The sequence below is a fragment of the Cyprinus carpio genome, chromosome B18 (genome assembly GCF_018340385.1).
Source record: "Cyprinus carpio isolate SPL01 chromosome B18, ASM1834038v1, whole genome shotgun sequence".
Taxonomy (NCBI): Eukaryota; Metazoa; Chordata; class Actinopteri; order Cypriniformes; family Cyprinidae; genus Cyprinus; species Cyprinus carpio.
In genome coordinates, this window is record NC_056614.1 from 11,703,197 (window position 1) to 11,726,581 (window position 23,385).

At 40.7% G+C, this 23,385-nt stretch overlaps 1 protein-coding gene and 1 long non-coding RNA gene across 7 annotated transcripts; both read left to right on the forward strand.

The window, feature by feature from the left end:
- The first annotated feature begins 406 nt into the window (after positions 1-406).
- On the forward strand, positions 407-9,338 carry LOC109108687 (galaxin-like). Of its 5 annotated transcripts, none has more exons than XM_042743823.1 (12): positions 407-491; positions 585-629; positions 2,270-2,297; positions 2,476-2,570; positions 2,702-2,836; positions 3,008-3,181; positions 3,339-3,408; positions 5,098-5,117; positions 5,311-5,399; positions 5,576-5,796; positions 6,114-6,475; positions 6,573-9,338. In XM_042743823.1, exons 1-12 carry the CDS (start codon positions 467-469, stop codon positions 6,848-6,850), a joined length of 1,542 nt encoding a protein of 513 aa, XP_042599757.1. In that variant the 5' UTR covers positions 407-466; the 3' UTR covers positions 6,851-9,338. The 5 variants fall into 5 exon arrangements, with proteins under 5 accessions (XP_042599757.1, XP_042599759.1, XP_042599760.1 ...); XM_042743825.1 differs by having other exon boundaries at positions 3,342-3,408; XM_042743826.1 differs by having other exon boundaries at positions 408-491; positions 3,369-3,408.
- An 8,843-nt stretch (positions 9,339-18,181) lies between these two features.
- LOC122140395 lies at positions 18,182-21,667 on the forward strand. 2 transcript variants are annotated; one of them, XR_006157047.1, is made up of 4 exons: positions 18,182-19,119; positions 19,201-20,451; positions 20,561-20,666; positions 20,775-21,667. It is a non-coding gene; the product is annotated as an uncharacterized LOC122140395 (long non-coding RNA). The 2 variants fall into 2 exon arrangements; XR_006157046.1 differs by having other exon boundaries at positions 19,201-20,666.
- Positions 21,668-23,385: the final 1,718 nt, after the last annotated feature.

Genomic DNA, 23,385 nt, shown 5'->3' on the forward strand with positions numbered 1-23,385 from the left:
AACTACAAAGTTTTTTGTTTTTTTTTATCTAAACATCATCTGCCCTTTTCCAGTAAAGAAATCTAGCCACTGTTTGTAGATGCTGAACCACACTGCAGTGCTTCTTAAGTGAAACTGGATCTCTACGACTTAAAAAACAGGACTGGGAACCATGTCTTATAATCTAACATTAACATTCTAATCTAATATTACTGAAGTGTGGTATTATGGATTTCAGAAAACTGTGTAGTTCACTAATCAACCCTATGCACTGATGAAATAGTAGTGTCAAACAGCCAAATGAAATATGAATTTAATCATTAATATCATGTCCATACTTGTTACTTCCTTTATGTGCTTTTGGGCATCACAATCTGTGGTCCTTCCTTACTGCAGCCTGCAGAGGCGGAGCAAAATTTCTGTTTTGGAGTACATAAATTCTGATCCCACTGTCTTGTGATATTAAATTTTATTGAACAGGGACACAATGGAGAGCTACACACCAACTGCATGTATGACAACACAATTTTAAAGTTCTGCATTACATTTGATGGATGAAAAAAAATATATTTTTAAAAGTATAACTTTGTATTTTTTTATTGCAGTTGTAGTGACAATCTTGTACATTTTTGCCACATCCTCTGCACAAGGTAAGTAAGGGAACACTATAATTATTCTTTAGACAGGATGGCATGCAATTACAATTACTAGTTTTATTTTATTCATTTAGCCTAGTCATTTATAAGAGCTGATTTTAAATTGATTATTAAGTGAGTCTAATTAATCTAAATAATACATGAGCAACCACTGAAGTGACTGACTGTAAAGCAGATGGGAAATCTTTTTTTTTTTTCTGGATGGAGGCGGAGACGTTTCGACTTCATCTTCAACGAGCTCGCGCTTGAGTGTGGTCACGAGCCGTGCCCGTGCACTGTATTTTACGGGTTGTTGCGTGACGAGGCCGCAGAGCGCAAAGCCAAAAGTATACAAAATGCGTATGATACTTAACAAATTCAGAGAGCCACTAATTAAGGAAATGTTAGAGCAAAGCACCGTTGCACACCCACCGAGACTGGATACTGCTTTGACTGGGCGGCGAGGGACAGTGCTGAGCGTGGTAGCGTAGCGCTTGACGTGATTTAGGAGTTCTGCAGTATGACTTGGGATACTGGGAGTTTTGTGATGAATTCCGTTGTTTTATTTTTATTATTATATATTTTGTTTGTTTGTTTTGTTGATGCTGTATGAGGCTGGGCAGAGCTATTGTTTGTTTCCTTTTTCAGACGGTTCAGGTTTTTTTGTATCTTAGTTCGTTACCACATTGTTTTGTTTGTTGTATTGAGTGCCAATCGCGGAAATAACATTCAAATAGTTACTTTTAATATGTAGCAATACTTAGCTGAACCAGAAACCCTTAACTGATCGAAATAAATATACTATTGATATCGTCTAACAAATACAGATCTGTTTTAAAAATATTACAAGTAAAATAACAAAACGTCCTTGATTCACCGCGGCTTCCATCTTACGTCATACTCCGGGGTTCTTTTAGGTATTTGTGCACATGCGCACTCTGCAAAAACGGCGCTTTTAGAGGATGCGCCAACATACATAGATTAAAATGCATTGAATGGCATAAGGGGAGTGAATACAAATAAACTTTGCACAACATGGTTCTAGGTTAAAGGGATAATACCGTTAAAATGTCTTCTCATCGTTTACTCACCGTCAAGTCATTACAAAGCTGTATGATGCACTTCTCTGGAAAACAAAATAATATATTTTGTCCATTCAATGAAAGTCAGTGGTGTCCAATGTTGTTTTGTACCCCACTGACTTCCACTGTATGGATGAAAAAAAAATGTGTGACATTTTATTCAAAATATTATCTTCCAACATTTTCATCCTGAACCTTTGATGTTAACATAAAAAGCATCCTGTTTTTTTTTCTTACTTAGATTATAGGGAGAGATTTTTTTGTGTATTCCTGGAATACTTTGGTGTTACAAACCAGAACCAGTTGTGAGTGGAGAGGTTAAAAACTATAATTATGTGCCCTTTTACAGCCCATTTATCATAATAGCCTCAGCAAAAAAGGAAGAAGACGTTATTGCACTTTAATTTGAGATTACAAATAGCTTGAATTGATACATTTGTTTGCAACAAGATCAGGAACTTGCATTAAATCAATGTTATATTCATGTTGACTTTAATTTTTAGCATTCAGAGTTGTCTACCCAAATGAGACTAGATACTACATTTCATAATGAATCATGTCTTTTTTTCTCAGGAATTTGCCATCATGACAGAGGGAGCCAGTGAGTGACCTTACATAGAGCCTTAACTCTGAGTCTTAAAACACAGTTTCATAAGAAAATTTATTATTATTATTATTATTTTTACATATGCATTTTATCATAGATCACTTAAATGTACAGTATAATAACAATGATTTGGTAAGAGTAAAATAAGAGTGATCTGTCTTGATGTCAACAGCAAAGCAGGTTTCAGTGGACAGATGGAAGGAAGCAATCATTTGCACCATTGTGGGAACGTGTCTTACAATATCTCAGAAAGTTCCTGTTGTAATGGTAGGAGAGACTCCTGCAGCTGTAATTTTGTGGTTGCTGAGTCACTATAAGTAGAGAATGTGATTTATAATGAGTTTAGGACATATACAAGCACATTAAACACGTTTTGTTTGTATTTCAATGTGTTGCAGGTTATATAACTCCAGGATTAAGCCAATTGGTGGCTGACTGCTGTGGTTCTGTAGCTTACAATCCCCTTAATGAGATTTGCTGTAAAGGGAATATTCTGACTCAAAGCAGCACTCATGTAAAATGCTGTGGCAAAGGTAGATGATTCACTTCATCCAACTTGAACACCTTGACAGGCGCATTGTTCAGATTTGACACATTTTTGCATTCTTAAATTTTTTTGTTGAGGTTGATTGATCTTTATACCATTAGATTGAGGAAGACTTCTTTGAGATTGTCTTTGAGATTTCTCTTACACTCATTTACAGACATGTACGTGACAACGACTCATTTGTGTTGTGGTGGCAACAACATATTTCAACGGAAGGAAGATCATTCTTGTTGTGGCAAGGAAACATATGACATGACAACCCACTGCTGCTGTACTAACCTTACACTAGAAGTAAAGCCTAAAAATGAAACTTGCTGTCCAAAAGCAACAGGTGTGTGTGTATACAGCTCTTACAGTGATTATTAGATAAACAATTAATAATTAAAGAAATGTGGTGCAAGTGGCTTAACAGTGGAGAAAACACATCATGTACCAACTGTTTTCTTTCATGGGTTTTAGTCACACAGTAATATATCTGTTTATTTTAGTAGGTTCTAATCTGAATCCTATTCTCACAGCTAAAAAGAAAGAATTCCAGCTAGGCTCTCCTCCCACTCGGTGAGTCAAACAGACAGATACAAAATACTTCCAAGAGTATTAAGTAACATAAGTAACAGCTATATTTATTCACAGATTTCTTTCTTAGTGACTATACATTTTAAAATAATATACATATGATTTTAATTGCTTCGATTGTCCTCATTTGTAAGTCGCTTTGGATAAAAGTGTCTGTTAAATGACTAAATATAAATATACAGTCAGGTCCATATATATTTGGAGACTGACACAATTTTTATAATTTCGGCTCTGTATGCCACCGGAACAGAATTTAAGATTTAATTGAAGGGTTTGAACAAAAATATAACATAAAATGCTTAGGAATTACAAGCATTTTTATACACAGTTCCCCCACTTTCATTTGATTTCTCAAATGCAATTTGACAAATAAATATAATCATTATGAATTCTCTAAAAATGAGGACCGTGACATTGCCTGGCATGTAAGGATGTGCCGGTACTAGTATCGGTACCGAACGGTTCCCGGGGCAAATTCCAAATGGAAGTGATCATCCCTACCCCCTTGGAGTGGGGACTTTGGAGTGAGCAGGGCACATGCGTGCCATTAAATAGTCGTTAGGAATGCACTTGGCAAAAGGAGCGACAAAATTTCCTCATTATCTTCAGCTGGGATGTTCCCATGACAACATCATATAGGCGTAAATCTTTATTTGAAGCGTAATGAGTTTTTGGGTCAGTTTCTCATTTTGAATGCGGCTGGCGTAACATCAGCTATATCCGGACTATAAACTTCACTCAGAAAAATCCCAATACTTTGTGGGTTTTAATTTGTACCAGACCTCAAAAGTTACCCGGGGCCAGGCCTGGGTGGCCCCACTGCTTCCGCGATCCCTGGTTCTTGTGAAGTCTTCTCTTGATTGTAGACTTTCACAGTAATACACTTACCTCCTGGAGAGTGTTCTTCACTTGGCTGGATATTGTGAAAGGGTTTTTCTTTACCATGGAGAGGATCATCTGATCATCCACCACTGTTGTCCCCTGTGGACATCCAGGGGCCAGTTGCTCACCAGTGCATTCTTTTTTTTTTCTCAAAATGTACCAAACTGTTGATTTGGCCACTCAGAATGTCCCTGCTATATCTCTGATGGATTTGTTTTGTTTTTTAAGCCTAACAATTGTCTGTTTCATCTGCATGGAGAGCGCCTTTGACTGCATGATGTGGGTTCACAGCAACAGCTTCCAAATGAAAATGGCACACTTAGAATCAAATCCAGACCTTTTACCTGCTTAATTGATGTAGAAATAACAAAGGAATATCCCACATCTGTCCTTGAAATGGCTTTTGAGTCAACTGTCCAGTAACTTATGGTCCCTTAAAAAAGGGGGGAGGTACATATTAAAAAGCTGTAATTCCTTAACCTTTCCTACAATTGTGATGAGAATACCCTCAAATTAAAGCAAATTAAAGAGTGTGTCTTTAAGCTCATATTTATTATATAACTGTAACTTAAATATGTTTTGGTCAGCAGGTAAAATAATAAAAATGGTACCTGTGTCCGAATATATATGGACCTAACTGTATACATATATAAATACATGCATGTGTTTGTGTGCAGGAATGTTGTCAACAGTATCTGTTTCAAGTTGACTACTGTAAATATAATTTTACAGGTCTATTTTATAACAGTTTTTCTGTGTTTGTTTTTATGTGTGACTGGAAATCTGAAGCACACTCCCCAAAACCTCAGGTAAAGCACTTGGCATTCTCATTGTGAATTAATATTTTTACAAACCTCTCTTTGATCGCATAATGATCTGTTTTCAGTTTCAGTATCTATTGATAGTCTGTTCAGTTCATACTTGCCTAACCTCTCATCATTGTTGGAAGTTATGATGATTGTATAGTTATTGTTGCAATAATCTCACACTCTTCTGTTCTAGAACTGAAGTGTCGGACAATGCCCTTCAATCCCCAGGAAAACATTTGTTGCTTAGGGAATCTGTACAAGAAGGCATCAGCACTTACTAAGGTATTGCCTTTTGACCTGAAGCTTAGTTCTGCAGAAATAAAAATTCAAAATAAATTGGAGATTAATCTGAACACTGATTTTCTGTAAAATGTGCTTATAAAGTATTTGGAGAAATACAGTATTCAAAAACTCTGCATAAATTATTGTACAGTACCATGTATATCCGTTTCTTTCAGTGCTGTGGCGTAGATGCTTACACTCTGTCAGATGACAATGTGCTGTGCTGTAATGGAATTCTTCATCTCAATGTGCCTGAGCAGTCTGAGTGTGTTGGAGGTGTTATATATACTCCAGCAAACACTACTTGCCAAATGTCGATCCGTCCTCGTCTTGGCGAGCACTGCTGTGGAGGACAAACCTTCAATCCTCGCACGCATATTTGCTGTAACGGACACAGGTAGGCCCACAGATTACAAAGATTTCATATGATTTAAAAGCAAACGTTGTGCCAGACTTACTAACAGTCTGCGCTAGTGCAAACCCTTTATGTACTATGTAGTGGAAACTTGGACTCAGTTATTTTTGCAGCTTATAGGCCATCTACAATTCTAATTTTTTGTTGGTGTAACTTTAGAGTGGGAGTCTCTTAGTCATCCAGGCCACCCGATAAACCTTCGAGACATTTTAAAATCACTAACATCCTGAAAAGGTTGCCCAGTGCAGTTTCTGCGTTGGTTGTTGAATGACTTTTCTTTTCAATTTCTTTCTATTTAGCCACAGCAAGATGAATGGCAATTTTTGTTGTGGTTCAGAAGTCTATGACCACCACAACCAGTTCTTGAGATGCTGCTCAGGTCATCTCTACAACCTAACCCATTTAAGTGGAAAAGCAGAGTGCTGTGGAAACCTATTGCTGCAATATAATAACAATCAAACTTGCTGTTCCTCCTCAACCAATTCCATAATTTATCAGACCAAACCAAACCACCATTGCTGTGGGCATTACTACTACAACACGTCCTTGTGGAGCTGCTGTGCTGAACGTCTCAAACCAACACCAAAGCCTAACTGCCTTCCTGCAGAATACAGACTTAAACCACTAACAGACCTGATCCCTGAAATGTGCAATAAAACAGGTGATGTTTTTGAATATTTGTTGTGGTGCAAACTGAAATAGCATTTTCTGGAAGCAGACTAAATGATCTCTTCATTTGTGTGTGTGTGTGTTTCTAGTGTTCTTGGGCAAAGTGGAGAGTGTGGCACTTGAAAATGATCAGCGTCACATTGTTTTGAAAGTTGTTTGGCAGGTCAATGTAAAATCAGAAAAGGACATCAAAGACCCTTGGCTTCATGTGTCCCTGGATCACTGCAACTCTCCTGCCACAGACAACGGCAAAACCTACCTTTGGGAGGAAAAACACAATGGGAAGTACAAGCTTCTCTCTCATCCTGTTGACCTAACATCTGACATTTATATGTTATATTCTGTATGTTACCAAAAGAAGGGATAGACACATGGATTGAGGTCTATTTCCCATCATTTCCAAAGCATGCTGGTTGTATTAACATTTCTGTCCTGAGGATAATTTTTTATCCTAATATTATTTTATCATTAATGCTAAATGACTCTAGTATGTGAATGGCCACAATATTTAAAAGCTAAGAACTTTTGTCCCCTTAAGGCAACTTTCTGAAGTCTCTAATGTGAGCAGCATTATGGCAGAGGCATCACATGTTGTGTATCTGTGAATTTTGCCTCGTTGGTTAATATATTTCAACCTAATATTGGATTGAACCCTGTATGGAGTGTGCAAAAGGGATAGTTCTCCCTAAAAATGAGAATTTGCTGCGAATTTACTCACCTTTAGTCCATCTAAGATCTAGGTGACTTTTTGCTGAGTAGAAGATTTTTAGCTGATACCATGGTTTTTGGTGATTCATAAAATGCAAGTCAGTGGCTGCACGTTTTTGAGAAGAAAAAAAAAAAAAAATGTATTTCTAAGAAAAAAAATTAATACCCATTGCTCTTGACAATATATTGAGAATTGATCGGTCTGTGCAAGAAACACGGGTTTACATGTCTAGAGCACATTAAGTGATAACCTTTTTACATAAAGAGAAATCATACTTTAACCATACATTTTTGATTGATTAACTTGTAGATCTGTGCTGCTCAACTTGCCAACTGTTTCGGATGATTCGGTCCAATTTGTTGAACTGGTTCAACTACCAAAAAGAATTAGTAAAAAAAAAAAAAAAAAAAAAACTTATTTACCGGAAATCTTCTTTACCATTCTGCTGAAGCGTAAATGTCACCTACATCTTGGATGGTCTGAGGGTGAGTAAATTAACAGCAAATTTTCATTTCTGGGTGAACTATTCCATTAAGCTATTTGGTTAAAAGCATCTGCCAAATGAATAAATGTAATGAATGAATACATTTAATCAGTTTTTAGGTTTGTATAGCAAATATGAAAATGTGAAAATTAGAATCAAAATTTTTTTTTTTTTTCATATTGAGTTCTCTTTTAACATTTAAAACTTTTTAAATCGAAATTGCTGTGCAGTCTTAGGGCCAGTTTTACTGAACAGGCTAAATTTGCGCGAGAGTGCAATTCATAAACTGCACTGATGGGCGTGGAAATTTCTGTGGGTGATTTACTAACAATGGCAAATTAAAGAACACAGATGCAACATCTCATTTACATATCAATCAAAATTTGCGTAGTCACAAATAAAGAATATAGAAATAAAGAAGCCAAGTCCAAGTCTGACAAATGATATATTCGGAAAATGTGTTCTTCTGGCATTCTAAATAAATTAATATGTGTGGAAAAAATCCTCTCCGTTCTACCATGTGCTCTCTGTTCTCTGCGGTGCCTTCTCCTGGCAACAACAATTGCAGCCATTTCAAGCACAAAATAGTTTAAGACATGCTTTTTTGGGCATAAAATAATGGCACAAATTCCAGTAATTTGACGAGCGCAAACGTTAGTAAATCGTGTTGTGTTATTCATTTTATTACTCTCCTCCCATATATTTTGCGTCTGACAGGGAAACTCCTACAAATGCATATTCAATAAGGTCAGGCGTAAATATAATTGTGTCCACACTTTTTCAGTGCCAATTCTTCACTGTGTGTCTTTAGTAAATCCTGACAGTACTATTTTGACGCCAACAAAACAATTTGCGCTGGCACAAGCTGTTAGTAAAACTGGCCCGTAATTTTATATATTTTAAATTACACTGCATGACCTAATAAGCATTTTTTAATCGTACTGTATTTTGATATTGTCTTAATCTCAGGTCTATTTAAATTTTTGTTCCATGTTTTAATAATTTGACAGGAATCAGGGGCCTTTATATACTATTGCTCAAAGGTGCTTTTAACAATTAATTGTAATTGTTAGTTCAAAAGCAATTAATCAATTTTATCCTTAATCTTGAGAAGACAAGGTTAATTCCTATATATATGTATTATTTTAACAACAACAAAAACAGCATCTCAACTATAAGCTTGAAGTCAGTATGCTTTTTTATTAGTATTATTGTTAGTTATTTTCATGAATGTCAGATTTATAGGTTTGGTTGCCACTTGCCAAACAGTGATTTTCATTCATTAACCATGCATATGCCCAGCATACAAACATTTATATACATTTTTAAGCATTATTTCATACATTTGCACTAACATTTATTCTAAATTTATGACAGAATTTAGAGAAAAACACATAATACTGTGTAAAGAGGAAATTTTATCTATCTAATCTGTCTGTCTATCTAATACATGTAGTGACTTCAGAGCCACTGATTTCCATGTCTTAACTATATACAGCTATGAACACTTCAACCTTTCATGTGAACTGTTGTGCGAAGAAAGTGTACTCATTCATGTTGTATCATGGTATTGCAGATATGGAACTTAAAAAATGTATATTACCATTTGTGATTGTATATGAAATATGTTGTTTCTAAATAAAATGCTCAGTAGCAAAATTACTATTTTGTCAGTATTTTATAATAAAGCAAGTTACAAATTACATTCAGAATAATTTAATATCACTCACAATATTTTGTGTGTGAAAAGGGGATAAATGCAAGGAACCTCTGTTATCGGGTAAAGGGAGTAAACTGAGTACTCTTTAGCTGTTTATTCCTCTTGAATGGTTTAAAACATCTTGAACATTTGAAATTGCAAGACTTAAAAACGTGCAGATACATTCCATCAACTGTCCCTAATGTCTTTCGTACTGAAATGTTTGCATTAATTTCCCACATTATAAGCACAGAACCTGCAGGAATTAGTACAATTAAATGCAATACACAATCTTGTGCCGTAAATTCAACAAACAAGTAGCCTACATGTATGTGTGTATATAGTGCAAGTGGCGAGACCATAAACCATTACTTAGTGACACTACTTATGATTTGTTGAAGCGCTGATGTAATCTTGTAAACTTTAGAGATGAGTTGGATCTCGAGTTGGAGTTGGTGCACCACTGTAATACAAGTGTACTTACATGGTAACTCCTCAGGAACTGTCCACTTAATATAACGTGTAACATTCTGGACACCAACCACAATTTATATTTAAAACCTAACTTACTGGCATCTGTTGTGTAACATCACATGGTAAATCTAATATAAAGTGTAGCACTTTCTTTACCAAAAAGTGCTGTTAGTCTTGTTACACATTTGTACTTTTTAGTGTTGTTACCAATGTCCTGTTACACATTTGTACTTACACATACCATTCAGTGGGTTGTTGCATTAGAGCTGTAGATACTTTGTGTACTTACACTGTGGTTACATACTATGTACACATCCAGTTACTGTGTAAGTACACAGATATTAGGGACACAATATAAACTGGGACCCAAAATTCTAAGAAAATTCTTCGAAATGTGGGTGTTTCCTCTTAAAATTAAAGAAAAGATCCTAGTAAAGAAAAAAGTAATTCAGAAAGCATCTTAACCTTAAAAAGAGCTAGGAGAAAATGGTTAGGAGTACTGACGAGGACTTTTGCAGTGGACTTTTGCAGTGGAGAAAATCAACGAAACATAAAGAGGGAGAAGAAATGCATATTTGCACACAATGCATGACAGTGAGTTAATAAGACACTACACATTAGATTGTGCAGTGATCATGTGTGTGACTGATATTATTAGAGACACGCTAACATATAGAATGTATGTATGTCTAAAGGAAATATGTGTACGTAAGAGAAGAATGTATGTATGTGTAAGAGAATTAGTGGAAACGGAAGGAGTATAGTGGAAACAGTAGGCGTATAATGGAAACGGAAGGCAGGTTTGGTGCAATCAGGGTCACCAGGACAGGTCCTGATAAGCATGGCTGAGGTAGATGAGGGGCCGCAGAAGTATTTCAGCAAGCTATGTGAGTTTTAAAAAATAATTAATTAAATGAATAAATAATTATTATTATCGTGAAAAGGTTACATGGCCTCGTCCCTTGAGCGAGTTGTGATTGAGGACGCGGACTCAGTCTCAGTCCTGTTGCCAGATATAAGTATTATAAGCGTCTATGGATTTTTTATTTATTTTTTTCTCACTTAATTTAGGAAGTGAATAAAGTGGGAGGTTGCAAGTTAAGGACAGCGATTTCTTTATGTCATTTCCATAACTCAAGATTTGGACTCATCGTGGTTTATTTATTTTTTAGATTGTTTTGTTTGTTTTTTAATATCTGGCAAATGCCGGCATTTAAACTGACAGTAATCAAAAACAACCAGGTTAAAAACAGCGCAGGCAGGTTATATATATTATCTTTAAGACAAAAGAGAGAGAATAGTCGCGCAAGCTGAGAAAATACTGTACCAGACAGAACAAATTCATTGAAATACTGAAAGAATACTGCATGACCTAATAAATGAGAATAATTATGGAATCGGGGTGTGGGTGAATATGGATGTATTTCTGATGAGAACTGACTGACTTCAGAAAAGTTTCAATGGCATTTTCTTTTTCCTCTTAAAGTCATTATATACATATTAAAGGAGTGTTAATTAGTGCAGCACTGTACAGCAATAACCCAGAGAAGGGTCTGGCTGCAGAACGTGGGTGAGTGGAGCTCCACTCCCTAACAGGAAATACGTCACCTCCACTTAAATTGATCAATATGGTGTCGTTATGAGTTCTTATCTCAGGTAATTTTATCTTATCATCGCAAAAATGGCGAACTGACGCTGTCATAACGTGCAGTGCAAGCAGAACGCACAGGGCTTGGGTGAAATTACGCACAAAAGGGTTAAAAAACACGATGGAATTTACATTTCTGGTGAGCAATGTTAGCTGATGTTGCATGATGGCTAGCATATTCGGAACATGTTTTGTTGGCTTGTGTTAAAATAACGTAGTGAATAATGAAAGGACACTATCATTTTGTATGTGCATGCGTTTAGCGTTTATTGTATAACATTAAAAAGTCATACGAGGAGGTTGTTTTCACATTTAATTTTTCACTCACTTCCAGGTATAGGAATTGCATGGAGGATGGAGCACTCTTTACATTTTAAATGTATGTTGCTACCCTAAAAAACAAAATCATTTTACATTGACAGATTACCATGCCATGCTGCGGGGCATTACCACTGCCCCTATTGTTCACAAACCGTTATAAGGAGAGTGGACATGGAAAAGCATTTGGTCTTATGCTATAAACAACTGACTTCACAGTTTACGGAGCCTGTCTTGCATCGAGCCATCCCATCAGTGGATCCTGTCTTGCCTTGAGCCACCCCATCAGTGGAGCCTGTCTTGCTTCGTGCTACCCCATCAATGGAGCCTGTCTCGCCTTGTGCCATCCCATCAGTGGAGCCTATCCTGCCTCGTGCCACCTCATCAGTGGAACCTGTCTTTCCTCGTGCCACCCCATCAGTGGAGCATGTCTTACCTCGTGCCACCCTATCAGTGGAGCCTGTCTTGCCTCGTGCCATCCCATCAGTGGAGCCTGTCTTGCCTTGTGCCACCCCATCAGTGGAGCCTGTCCTGCCTGGTGCCACCCCATCAGTGGAGCCTGTCTTGCCTCGTGCCACCCCATCAGTGGAGCCTGTCCTGCCTGGTGCCACCCCATCAGTGGAGCCTGTCTTGCCTCGTGCCACCCCATCAGTGGAGCCTGTCCTGCCTGGTGCCACCCCATCAGTGGAGCCTGTCCTGCCTTGTGCCATCCCATCAGTGGAGCCTGTCTTGCCTCGTGCCACTCCATCAGTGGAGCAAGACCACTTGTATGCACGGCAACCAGCGCAGGGTGCAGCAGAGGTTAATGGGAAATCTGTCAGGTGTCCCCATTGCCATCTTAGTCTCTTCAAGAAGAATTATAACACACACCTCTTGAGGAAACATTCAGATTTGTCTCATGACATCACTCAGGCCTGTCATGTGCAGAGTGTTACTGTCGATGAGAGAAATGGCATATTTGCTTTGCAAAAATCTGGACATGGGTTTTCTGTGCCAGTCCATGTCCAGAGAAAAACATGGGGAAAAATACACCAAATCAGATGTGAGCTAGAGGAATGTGTGCAGTATCAGTTGTTGGCTCAGTGGAGTGGATTAAGCTACAGTTTGTGCTCTCACATTCGATCTGTAAACTACTGTAAGGAGACTGCTGCAGAGGCATTTCTCAGAGAAGATACTCTGAGGGATATGATGGCATTCAATTTTTTTGGAGAGGCAAAGACAGCTAATTGTGTGAAGAGGCAAAAGGCTACTTGTGCAGTGCATGTTCCTCTTTGTGTGCCTGTGGACTTTGGTGGGTCTCCATCACATATATGCTTGTCGATCCACAAGTCTGACATTCATATTTTTTGCCAACTTGGGAGGATAATCGTCACCTATAACACCCAAAGGAACACCTGGCATTGTCCCTGCACAAAGCCACAGACATTTTGTCCTTTTGTACACATATAAATGTGTCAATGTGGTTTTTTTTAAAAACAAAGAGAGACCTTTTAGTGTGAGGTGTGCACAAAACAAAGATCTGATATGCTTGTAGTCTTCTGAACACCACTGGTATGAAGAGAAGTGTGCAGTACATTTTCAAAGAGAAGAAAATTCCAGAAGCGCTACATAAAGAAGTTACAACATCGAGAATGAAGATGGAATACCCAAAGAAATTCTTTCCTCTTGAGACAACATGCCAGTTATGCACTGGACATCCTGCACTTGCAGAGGCTGTACTAGTTACAAAGAAAGCAAGGATTCTCAGCATGATGGGCTTGATAGACAGTAAGTCATAGAAATATGACTAATGTAATAAGCAGTCATGATCAGTGATGGCTAGTATTGTGATGGGTTGACATCAATGTGATTTGTGTTTTACAGACATTTCTACATACCATAGGATATGTCCACAGTGCAACATGGTGTATAGGTACCAGGAGCAGAAAGATGGCCTTCACAACTTTGATTACCACATTTTTCTTACCCTTGAACTTTGTGTTTCTCAGAGAAAATGTTACCGTGAGTATTAATCTTTTCTAATCTTTAAGATTACTTAACTATGGGCTATATGTACATGAACATTACATTTAGTTTTTATTCGTTTGTTTGTTTTTGTTATTTTGAAGTTTTCATCATTAAGCAACAAGAACATGATCTGTCAATGTCTATTGTCAGGCGTATTTGTGTTTGCTTCACACTTTAGAACCATGTGTCTGTATCAAGAGTTGTGGATTCATTGGAGGGGTTAAGAGGAGAGAAGTTCCCATCCATGGATGTCGTATTTCATGCCTATTGCCACTTTGAGGCTTTGACTGACACAGAGTACACTTACTCTTGTGTCAATTGTGGATTTTACCCACCTGTGGTAGTCATGGATCTACACAGGAAAGGGAGTTTCAAACTGGCAGGTAAGTGACATTGTGATTACTATTATTTTTTATTTTTTACTGTGTTTACAGTAGTTTTTTTCAAAGTAAGTTATGGTGAACACTATATTTCATCATATTCTACATTTTGTAAACAATTTGGATTGCAAATATTGCATCACTTTTTGTAGGCAGTGCAGACAACCCCTTCACTGTCAGTCCAAGCTATGAACAATGGGCACCCTGGATTGGGGGTGAAACGCGTCAAAGTGGCACTGTTCTTAACACAGAGTTCAAAAAAGTGAGAACATGCCCCTTTTCAGCTTAAGCACAGCTGAGCAGTGTTACTGAGGACCATCTGATTGATGAGCTGGCCAGAAAAAGGTGAAGTTCTCTGGTGTTGAAGTCGATGAAGCTCTCTAGGTTTGAGGGGTAAGAAAGTGTCCAGTAAATGGTCCGTTTACTGTTTGTTATAAATGTTATCAGGTTGGAGTTGTGAGAAAATTGTGCAGAGCCTGCAGTATCGACACTAAGGGCTCCCACCTTGAACTCATAACAAGACTGAAGGAGAACATGAAGAGCAGACAAATATATGACAAGTTCTTCCAAAGCATATGGGGTGCATCTGGTAAGTTGAAGTGTTGTTCTGTAAACCATGGTATTAAGTTTTTGTATGTTACACACTTGACAATCTATTGAATCTTTAATCTCAGGTGGATGGTCTGTAATACTTTGTCCACATGGCATTGTATACAGCATCAAATTTAATCTACGTGCTGAAAGTCCCAGGGACTTTGCAGACCTTATACTCTCCTGGAAGCAGTTCCCAAATGTCTGTGTTTATGATTTTGCAATAGGTCTGGTGACACACACCAATTTGCGGGTTCATTATTCACTGCCTTTCCAGCCTTACAAGGGCAGACTGCCTGAACCCACAGAAGAGACTGTGAAGGCAGCCAGGGATGGAAAATTGCAGGGGTCACTGCCATGGCTACATGAAAGGGTGCACTGTGGGGAGGAAAATGCTCATCCGGTCACTGGATCTTCTGAGCAATATGTCTTACATGAACTTGTCCCTGAGCTAAAAGGGTGGTTAAATATCCAAGTTGCCGAGCAGTTCTTTGCCAAAATCCTTAAAAGTAACTATACTTCTTCAACAACATGGTTCCATCAACCCATGTATTTCTTATGAGAAGTGTTATCCATCGTCATAACACCTCCACAAATAGAGCACTTCTGGAGAGGCAGTTAAACTCTGGACGCCGATTGGAACTTCTGAGCACCATCACCTTGTCTGCTTCGGGACAAGCTGTCTTGGGTGAATGATGCAGTACTTTTCTGTGTTGAATTTACATAACGTCAGTACACAGACATAGTTTTGTTCTAGTTTTGCTATGTTCATATCTTCGTGTCCCCAGCCCAGCAATCAGATCTATCAAAACAACAAAGCACAACTGTGATAGCCCAGACACCTTTAGCTACAAGTAAATTGCTTTAACATTAATGATAAAACAAAGTATTAGTATCATGTAATTAAACTTGACCCATGTGACGTAATTATTCATGTTCTGTCAAAAGTTTAAAAACTTAACTGTAATGCATATTCTAGTAGTTTAATTCATAAAATCATGCTGTCGTTCTCAAAAACTTAAGGACCTGAACTCAATCCAGCTGAGCAAAGGTGTCACAGTGTCTGGGTTGTGTTCCCTGGGTAACCACTAGATGTCCTCCTTCCCCACGGTGTCTGTCACTTAATGAACCACATTACCCACGATCCCTGTCTCCTCATTGCAACTCAGCTGTCACTGATTAGTAATCATTGCACACAGTCAATTCCTCATTAGCGTTTGTCATGTCCCTGTGTATTTATACCGGTCTGTCTTAGTATGTGTCACGGAGTCCTTGTTTATTCTCGTCCGTCTCGAGTCGTGTCTAGCCTGGTGTTCTTGTTTGTTTGTTTTGGATATGTTTGGTTTTGACCCCTGCCTGGACTGTTTATTCTTTGGATTGCCCCTAAATAAAGACGTACTCGCATTTGGATCTCTCACTGTGTCTCCTTGTATCCCGGACGTGACAGAAGGACTCCGTCTACTTGAAATCCAGCGGTATGTCTGCTCACGTCTCCTCCCCAGCCACAGAGCGGGAGAGGAGCCGTTTTGAGGGAACTCGCCTGGTGGTCTTCCGGGGAACCAGGGGAGGTCGCCGAGGAGGGAGTGGTCGAGAGGAGGTTCAACATCGCTCTCAACCATGGCCCCCCTTCGACCCTGGGCTCGTGTGTGACAGATCAGAGCCACCTGCGCTTCTTTTGCCCTCTCCGTCCGCCATGGTGGCGCCACTGCCCATGATGGCCGCAGGGCCAGCACCACGAGGCAAGATGGACGCCAGCCCAGCGCCACAGCACAGGGTGGTCACCAGCTCAGCGCCACGAGGCCAGACGGTCGCCAGCCCAGCGCCAATGCCCAAGAGGGCCGCGGAGACATTGTTGGATTACTTTTCCATGTTGAACCAGATCTTAGAGATTCCCAGGAGTGTTCACGTCCCGGCTGCGGAGCCAGCGCCACAGCACAAGAGGGCCGCCAGCCCAGCGCCACAGCACAAGATGGCCGCCAGCCCAGCGCCACAGCACAAGATGGCCGCCAGCCCAGCGCCACAGCACAAGATGGCCACAAGCCCAGCGCCACAGCACAAGATGGCCGCCAGCCCAGCGCCACAGCACAAGATGGCCAAATCTGCACCTGTGTCGCCAGACAAGATGGCCGACTCAACGCCTGAGTCTCCAGACAAGGTGCCACCGACTCGCCATCATAGAGGGTGGAGGAGGAGGGGACAGGCGTCTACCATTCCTCAAAGCCCGGCGGACGATCCCGAGCAGCCCGCTGCCGTCCCGGAGGCCGTTTCCGAGCAGTCCACTGCCGTCCCGGAGGCCGTTCCCGAGCAGCCCGCTGCCGGCCCGGAGGAGGTTCCCGAGCAGCCCGCTGCCGTCCCGGAGGCGGCGCCTGAGGCAGAGGCCGATACGGTGCCCGAGGCGGTTCTTGAAGCCGAGGCCGTTCCTGAGGCCGTTCCCGAGGCAGTGCCCGATGCGGGCCCGGAGGTCGAGGCGGTGCCAGATGCCGTTCCGGATGCCGAGGTGGTGCCCGATGCGGTTCCGGAGGCCGAGGCGGTGCCCGATGCTGTTCCGGAGGCCGAGGCGGTGCCCGATGCTGTTCCGGATGCTGAGGTGGTGCCCGATGCCGAGGCGGTGGCCGATGCTGTTCCGGAGGCCGAGGCGGTGCCCGAGATGGTTCCGGAGGCCGAGGCGCTGCCCGAGGCCGAGGCGCTGCCCGAGGCCGAGGCGGTGCCCGATGCCGAGGCGGTGCCCGATGCCGAGGCGGTGCCCGATGCCGAGGCGGTGCCCGATGCTGTTCCGGAGGCCGAGGTGGTGCCCGAGGCGGGTCCGGAGGCCGAGGCGGTGCCCGATGCCGAGGCGGTGCCCGATGCGGTTCCGGAGGCCGAGGCGGTGCCCGATGCCGAGGCGGTGTCCGATGCTGTGCTGGAGGCTGAGGCGGTGTCCGATGCGGTGCCCAAGGCCGAGGCGGTGTCCGATGCGGTGCCCGAGATGGTGCTCGAAGCCGAGGCACTTCACGTCCCCACAGGCCGTCCAGAGCACCTTCACATCTCCACAGGCCGTCCAGAGCACCTTCACGTCTCCACAGGCTGTCCAGAGCATCTTCACGTCTCCACAGGCCATCCAGAGCACCTTCACGTCTCCACAGGGGCCCCGGAGTGGCAGGATCCGTCCTGGCCACTCAAATGGCGGGTTCTTCCCTGGCCGTCTACACAACCTGAACTTTCGGGTCCACCCTGGTCCCCTAAACTGACTGATCCACCTTGGCTACCGGTGGAGCCATCGCTTCCTGTCCCTGTTCCCCTACATGGGCCTGACCCTCCATCCCTCCCCCTGTTCTACCTCCACCAGTCCACCTCCCTCCTGGTCTCTGGTTGGTTGTTGTTGTTTTTTTTTTTTGTTTTTTTGTTTTTTTGTTTCTCCACTTCCTGTCCCTGATGTCTTGGAGTGTCTGGTAGCCACTCCGTAGAGGGGGGGGTTATGTCACAGTGTCTGGGTTGTGTTCCCTGGGTAACCACTAGATGTCCTCCTTCCCCACGGTGTCTGTCACTTGATGAACTACATTACCCACGATCCCTGTCTCAGTGCACTCAGCTGTCACTGATTAGTAATCATTGCACACAGTCAATTCCTCCTTAGCGTTTGTCATGTCCCTGTGTATTTTATACCGGTCTGTCTTAGTATGTGTCACGGAGTCCTTGTTTATTCTCGTCCGTCTCGAGTCGTGTCTAGCCTGGTGTTCTTGTTTGTTTTGGATATTTTTGGTTTTGACCCCTGCCTGGACTGTTTATTCTTTGGATTGCCCCTAAATAAAGACGTACTCGCATTTGGATCTCTCACTGTGTCTCCTTGTATCCCGGACGTGACAAAAGGTCAACTGAAAGCACAGCTGCACGACCACCCACTGATATAGCACTAACACATGGTGAGCATTATGCATATGAGTTTAAAACACCATTGTGGGCAGCATTGTGCTGATGACAGTAAGTGCTGATGGCACTTACTGTCATCAGCAACCTCAGGCCCTGCAGAACATTGTGGGCAGCTGGAGGAGATCATCCCCTCCAGGAACAATTGGTACATGAATGCAAAGCTTATTTGAAAGACACCCATTTCTGCCGTTGAAGTAATTAAAGGATTTTGCTTATTTTGCCTGTGGATTGCAAGTTTTTTTTTTTTTTTTTTTTTTTTTTTTAATGCTACATTTCTTTTTGGCTTTGTGTTGCTTGTAGGTCAGCTATGTTCTGGACAAGGGTAGGCCTTCCCATGAAATTATTATTAAGGATGGTCCTACATGTTTGACCAGGGAGAACCTGTTATCTTTAGGTCTAAACAGGCAAATGGACTCAATGGTAGGTGAAAGATTTTGTGAAAGCATTCAATATGTTTTGTTTGTAAATACAGTAAAAAAATGAATTCAATCATATGCACAGGTAGGAAATATCTGTCTGAGGCTTGTGAAGGAGGTAGTCAAGCTACAGGTATGTATACGTCTATATTTTAGTGGGACTATATTTTCTGTGTAGTTCAATGAAGAAAGTAAGTCAGCTGTCTTTGTGTAGGGGAAAAATATGTTTAATATGGGCCTCTACATCCCCCCCAACATGGCTCCCACCCTTGAATTGTGACCCTTTAGGCAGTCTTCCTGTAAGTACCTACCCATTTGTACAGCAATAAATAAACTGATTTGAATTGACAACATAACATCCTTTCTTTAAGGTCAACTCCACAGAGAAAGATGCACTTATATTCCCCCTGTGGACACAAGGGCATTCACTGTATGCACAGCGGGAACAAGGCTTTGGCCACAAGCCCTACCGAGACATCTTGAGGTTACAACAGGATGATCTATTTTGGCAGTCATGTTCCCCTGACTTGCCCACATTATTGCACCTTCTTTTGGCAGTCACTTTCCCCTGACTTGTCAAGGCTGCTTAGGAAAACTCTGCATAGTTATAGTACCTCCTCACGTTCTGAGGATGTAAGCATTGTTGGAATTTCATGTTCATCCACACACTGATTGTTCTGCATTGTTTGTGTTCCACAGCTGAATTATACTGTGTATTTAAATTGTAAATATTCCTCGTAACACTGTCTTGATTTTTATCAGGGCTGTTGCACAAAAGCTCATTCCTAGGCCATGGGAAGAACAGTCAGGCCTCGGTGTTGAAGTAATGATCATTTACAGTACAATGAAAATATACAAGAAATACATGTATAAGGTTGACAGTCATTGTAAATTCTTCATAATGGGTGTTCTTTCTTCAAATAGGGACTACCCCTACAACATTTTGGGATTGACTGTGGAGTATTCATGGTTATGGTGAGTTGCCAAGCTCATTTTCAGGATGTTTACTGATGTCTACACAACATCCATTGTGTCCACACCATGTCCATTATGCCCAGGAGCACCTCATTTTAATTCATCTTTGTGAACTTTTGCTCATACACAGACATGGCAAAATAACAGACTTTCTGCTTTTACAGTATGCCTGGTACATAACTATGGAGGCAGCATTTGATTTCACCATTATAAGTACTGTACAGTCTTGGTGTTAAAAAAAAAAAAAAAAGTTTGTTAATTGTTTTGATTTACCTTATAACTGTTCTTATGTTCAGTATGACATGCCATATTTGAGGAGCTGGTGGTGCAAGGTTTTGCTGGAGAACCTTGAGATTGAGGGGTACGGTTTGTGAAATGAAAAGTAGTACACTTAATAGATACTACTGTAGTAGTAGTGGAAGTAGAAGTGGGAAAGCATGATGAACATATTTGGTCAATGTCAATTACAGACATGGTCGAAGATTTGCACATTTTACACAGGAAGGCAGGAAGATGGGGGAAGGAAGTCTGCCACCTGTCTTTCATGTCCCTAGGAAAAGGAGACACAACACTTTGGTAATATTTTGGTTAAAAGTAGTGAAAGTAGCATGCTTTCTTAAGTAGCATAATAAATATGCAGCTGTTTCCTAAACAATCTGTTTGTTTATGTTTGACTTTTTGAAGGTAACTACACTCCCAGCAAAGATCGCAAGGGTTTCACAGGATGGTGCAGTGACCACTGACATTTTGCAGGCATGTGTTAATAATCACTTTAATGTTGATGAAAATGGCTTGACTTGACTGTATATTACTTGTAAATCATGTTTCATATACAGTTGGCAGATGACATTCTCCAGAGTATCCTTGTCTTCGTAGTTCTAGAAGATGGCTGCTCTGCAATCCTCAGGCTGGCTCTGACATGCCAGAGATTTAACAGCATTGTCAGCCAAGAGCATTTTCAACAGGAGGCACACTTCAGCTGGCTTGATAGTGAGTTCAATAATTGCCCCCTCTTGTTTTTTGTGGGTAATCTCACTCTCTTTCCTAACATGAAACTTTTGACAGTTAAAGATGTTCATTTATTGTCTGAATTGTGTGACTTAATGTGCTGTCATAATTGTGTTTTGATACTAAACAGGTGTAGTGAATTGTAAAAGATATTCAAAGAGACACTATCAAATGTACAGAAAGCCAAACTCTCTAGGTGCAGTCACCTACAGTGCAGCCAGCTTAGTTTATTATTATTATTATTAATGCCAAGGTAAAAGTACCAAAGATAAAAATGCAGAAATTATAAGCATTACGTACAAAAAGGGAGACATTATATGCAAAGCACAGTTTATACATGTGTATATAACAATTAATAAATAATACAAATCACAAGCTTTAACAAAATAAATGAAAAAGAATAGCTGTTTTAAAAGTTTGCCCAGACCAACATGGTGGACGCGTCGCTAGTGGAGGTGATGTATTTCCGCTCTTGAGTGGAGCTCCACTCACCCAATGGCCTGTCCCAAATGGCACACTCCGGACTTGCAGACTTCCTCAGAGTCCATACTTCGGTGACGTCATGTAGTGCAGACCTATAGGGCCCTTGGCGCGAGTCCACGAGGGCGCATTGAGAGGTATTTTTGGGACAGACTCGATCGTCACGCCGGAAATAACGGTCTGGTTGTTTATTGACAGGAGCTGCAGGTTTGGGGAATATGCTGCCTATTGTTGTTGTTGTTTTTACCCTTGTGTTTTTCGAGATGGCTTGCTGTGCAGAGAAATCATATACAGAGCCGAATAAACTGAAAGGTCATCTCACCAGCCCCTTTATTAGATAAATATCACAAATATCTTATACAAATATTATAATATTTAGCAACGAGAACAGGTTTCTTTTCTTTTGCCAAATATTATCTCCATGTCAACTACACAGCCTGCTTTTGCTTATGCCACCTGTGCGTTAGACAATATATACATGCTTATTTAAATAATGTATACAGTTGTAATAATACATAATGTTCCATTTGAACTAAGATTACAATTTTAACACATAATAAACATGTGCGTGAGTTTCAGATGAATTTACAGGTTTAAATATAAATACTAGGTTTACATATGACTCAGTAAACCCCTGACATTCGGTTCTATTTCTTTAATGAATCATAATAGCGAGTTGAATAATACGATCACATTATGTTTGAGATATCAACCACTGGTCGATGACCATAATGTTTGTATAAACTGTGGGTAAGGAACAACTGGTAAAATGTACACCCAGGTCATAAAAACCGTAATGATACCTACACTTAAATATTTTCTTCTCAGCCATGTCATCAATTGCTCTTTGGCGAAATCTCCTCCCATCCGTTGTCTGATTGGCATTTCACAAGGATTCCTGGGTAGTTAAAGTGTGCGGAGCCTGCATCTATGCGGGCTTCGCAGAAGACCGCTTCAAGGGTACAAAGGGGCGCTGCTGAGCACACTTCAGAGCATTAAAATGCTGAATGGGACGGCCTACGGACTCGTAGACTCGGCGAGCATGCGCAATTTAAGTCCACAAGACCGAAAGTCCACATGAAGTGCCCCATTTGGGACAGGGCCTATGTCAGCAGCCAGACCCTCTTGATAACCCAGAAACGCTGCTAGTGTTCTATAAGTGCCACCTGCTGTCAGAGATTGAATTTGCATTTTCATCAGAATCAGAAAGAAATAAATAAAATCGGCAATTTGAATCGGTCACAAAAAATCCTGATCAGTGCATCCTTAACTGGAACAGAGTTAGACGTACCTGAAAGACCTGAAAAAGCATGGTTCATTTCAGTTTTATCTTTGAACTATTGTACCTATTTGTGCAAAATGATTATCATTTATTACAATACAATGTTACAATCAACAATGAAAACTATAAGTCTTATTTATTGATTTACTGATTGATTGTGGGAAGGCACACAGGGCAAGTAAGAAATTTAAACCATTGGCCAAACCGGGCCTGTAGAAAATGTCCTTAGTGTTGAGCCCTGTCAATATGATCAAAATCAGTATCATGACACTTGTAAACAGATCTGTAGAACACGTGGGTCACATAATGATATGTTAAAGTTAAAAACTTAAAATATGTACTTGAAAAGAAAACAAGGTGACTTTGAATAGCATCATTGTAAAATTGTGAGGAAGAGCAAGAGCAAGTCTTGCACATGTATTTCCTGGTCTGAGAGTGACTTTCTACTAAAACAGGAACGGATACCAAAGAAAGAAAAAAAGGTAGAAATATATGTATGTGAAAGCAGAATGTATGTGTGTGAAA

What these genes read in the sequence shown, in the direction of transcription:
- LOC109108687 (XM_042743823.1), top strand. Translation starts at nt 467, where the DNA reads ATGGAGAGCTACACACCAACTGCAT. An exon ending in AGAAAGTTCCTGTTGTAATG is followed by an intron (nt 2,571 to 2,701) that starts GTAGGAGAGACT and finishes AATGTGTTGCAG; the next exon opens with GTTATATAACTCCAGGATTA. An exon ending in ATTTGCTGTAACGGACACAG is followed by an intron (nt 5,797 to 6,113) that starts GTAGGCCCACAG and finishes CTTTCTATTTAG; the next exon opens with CCACAGCAAGATGAATGGCA.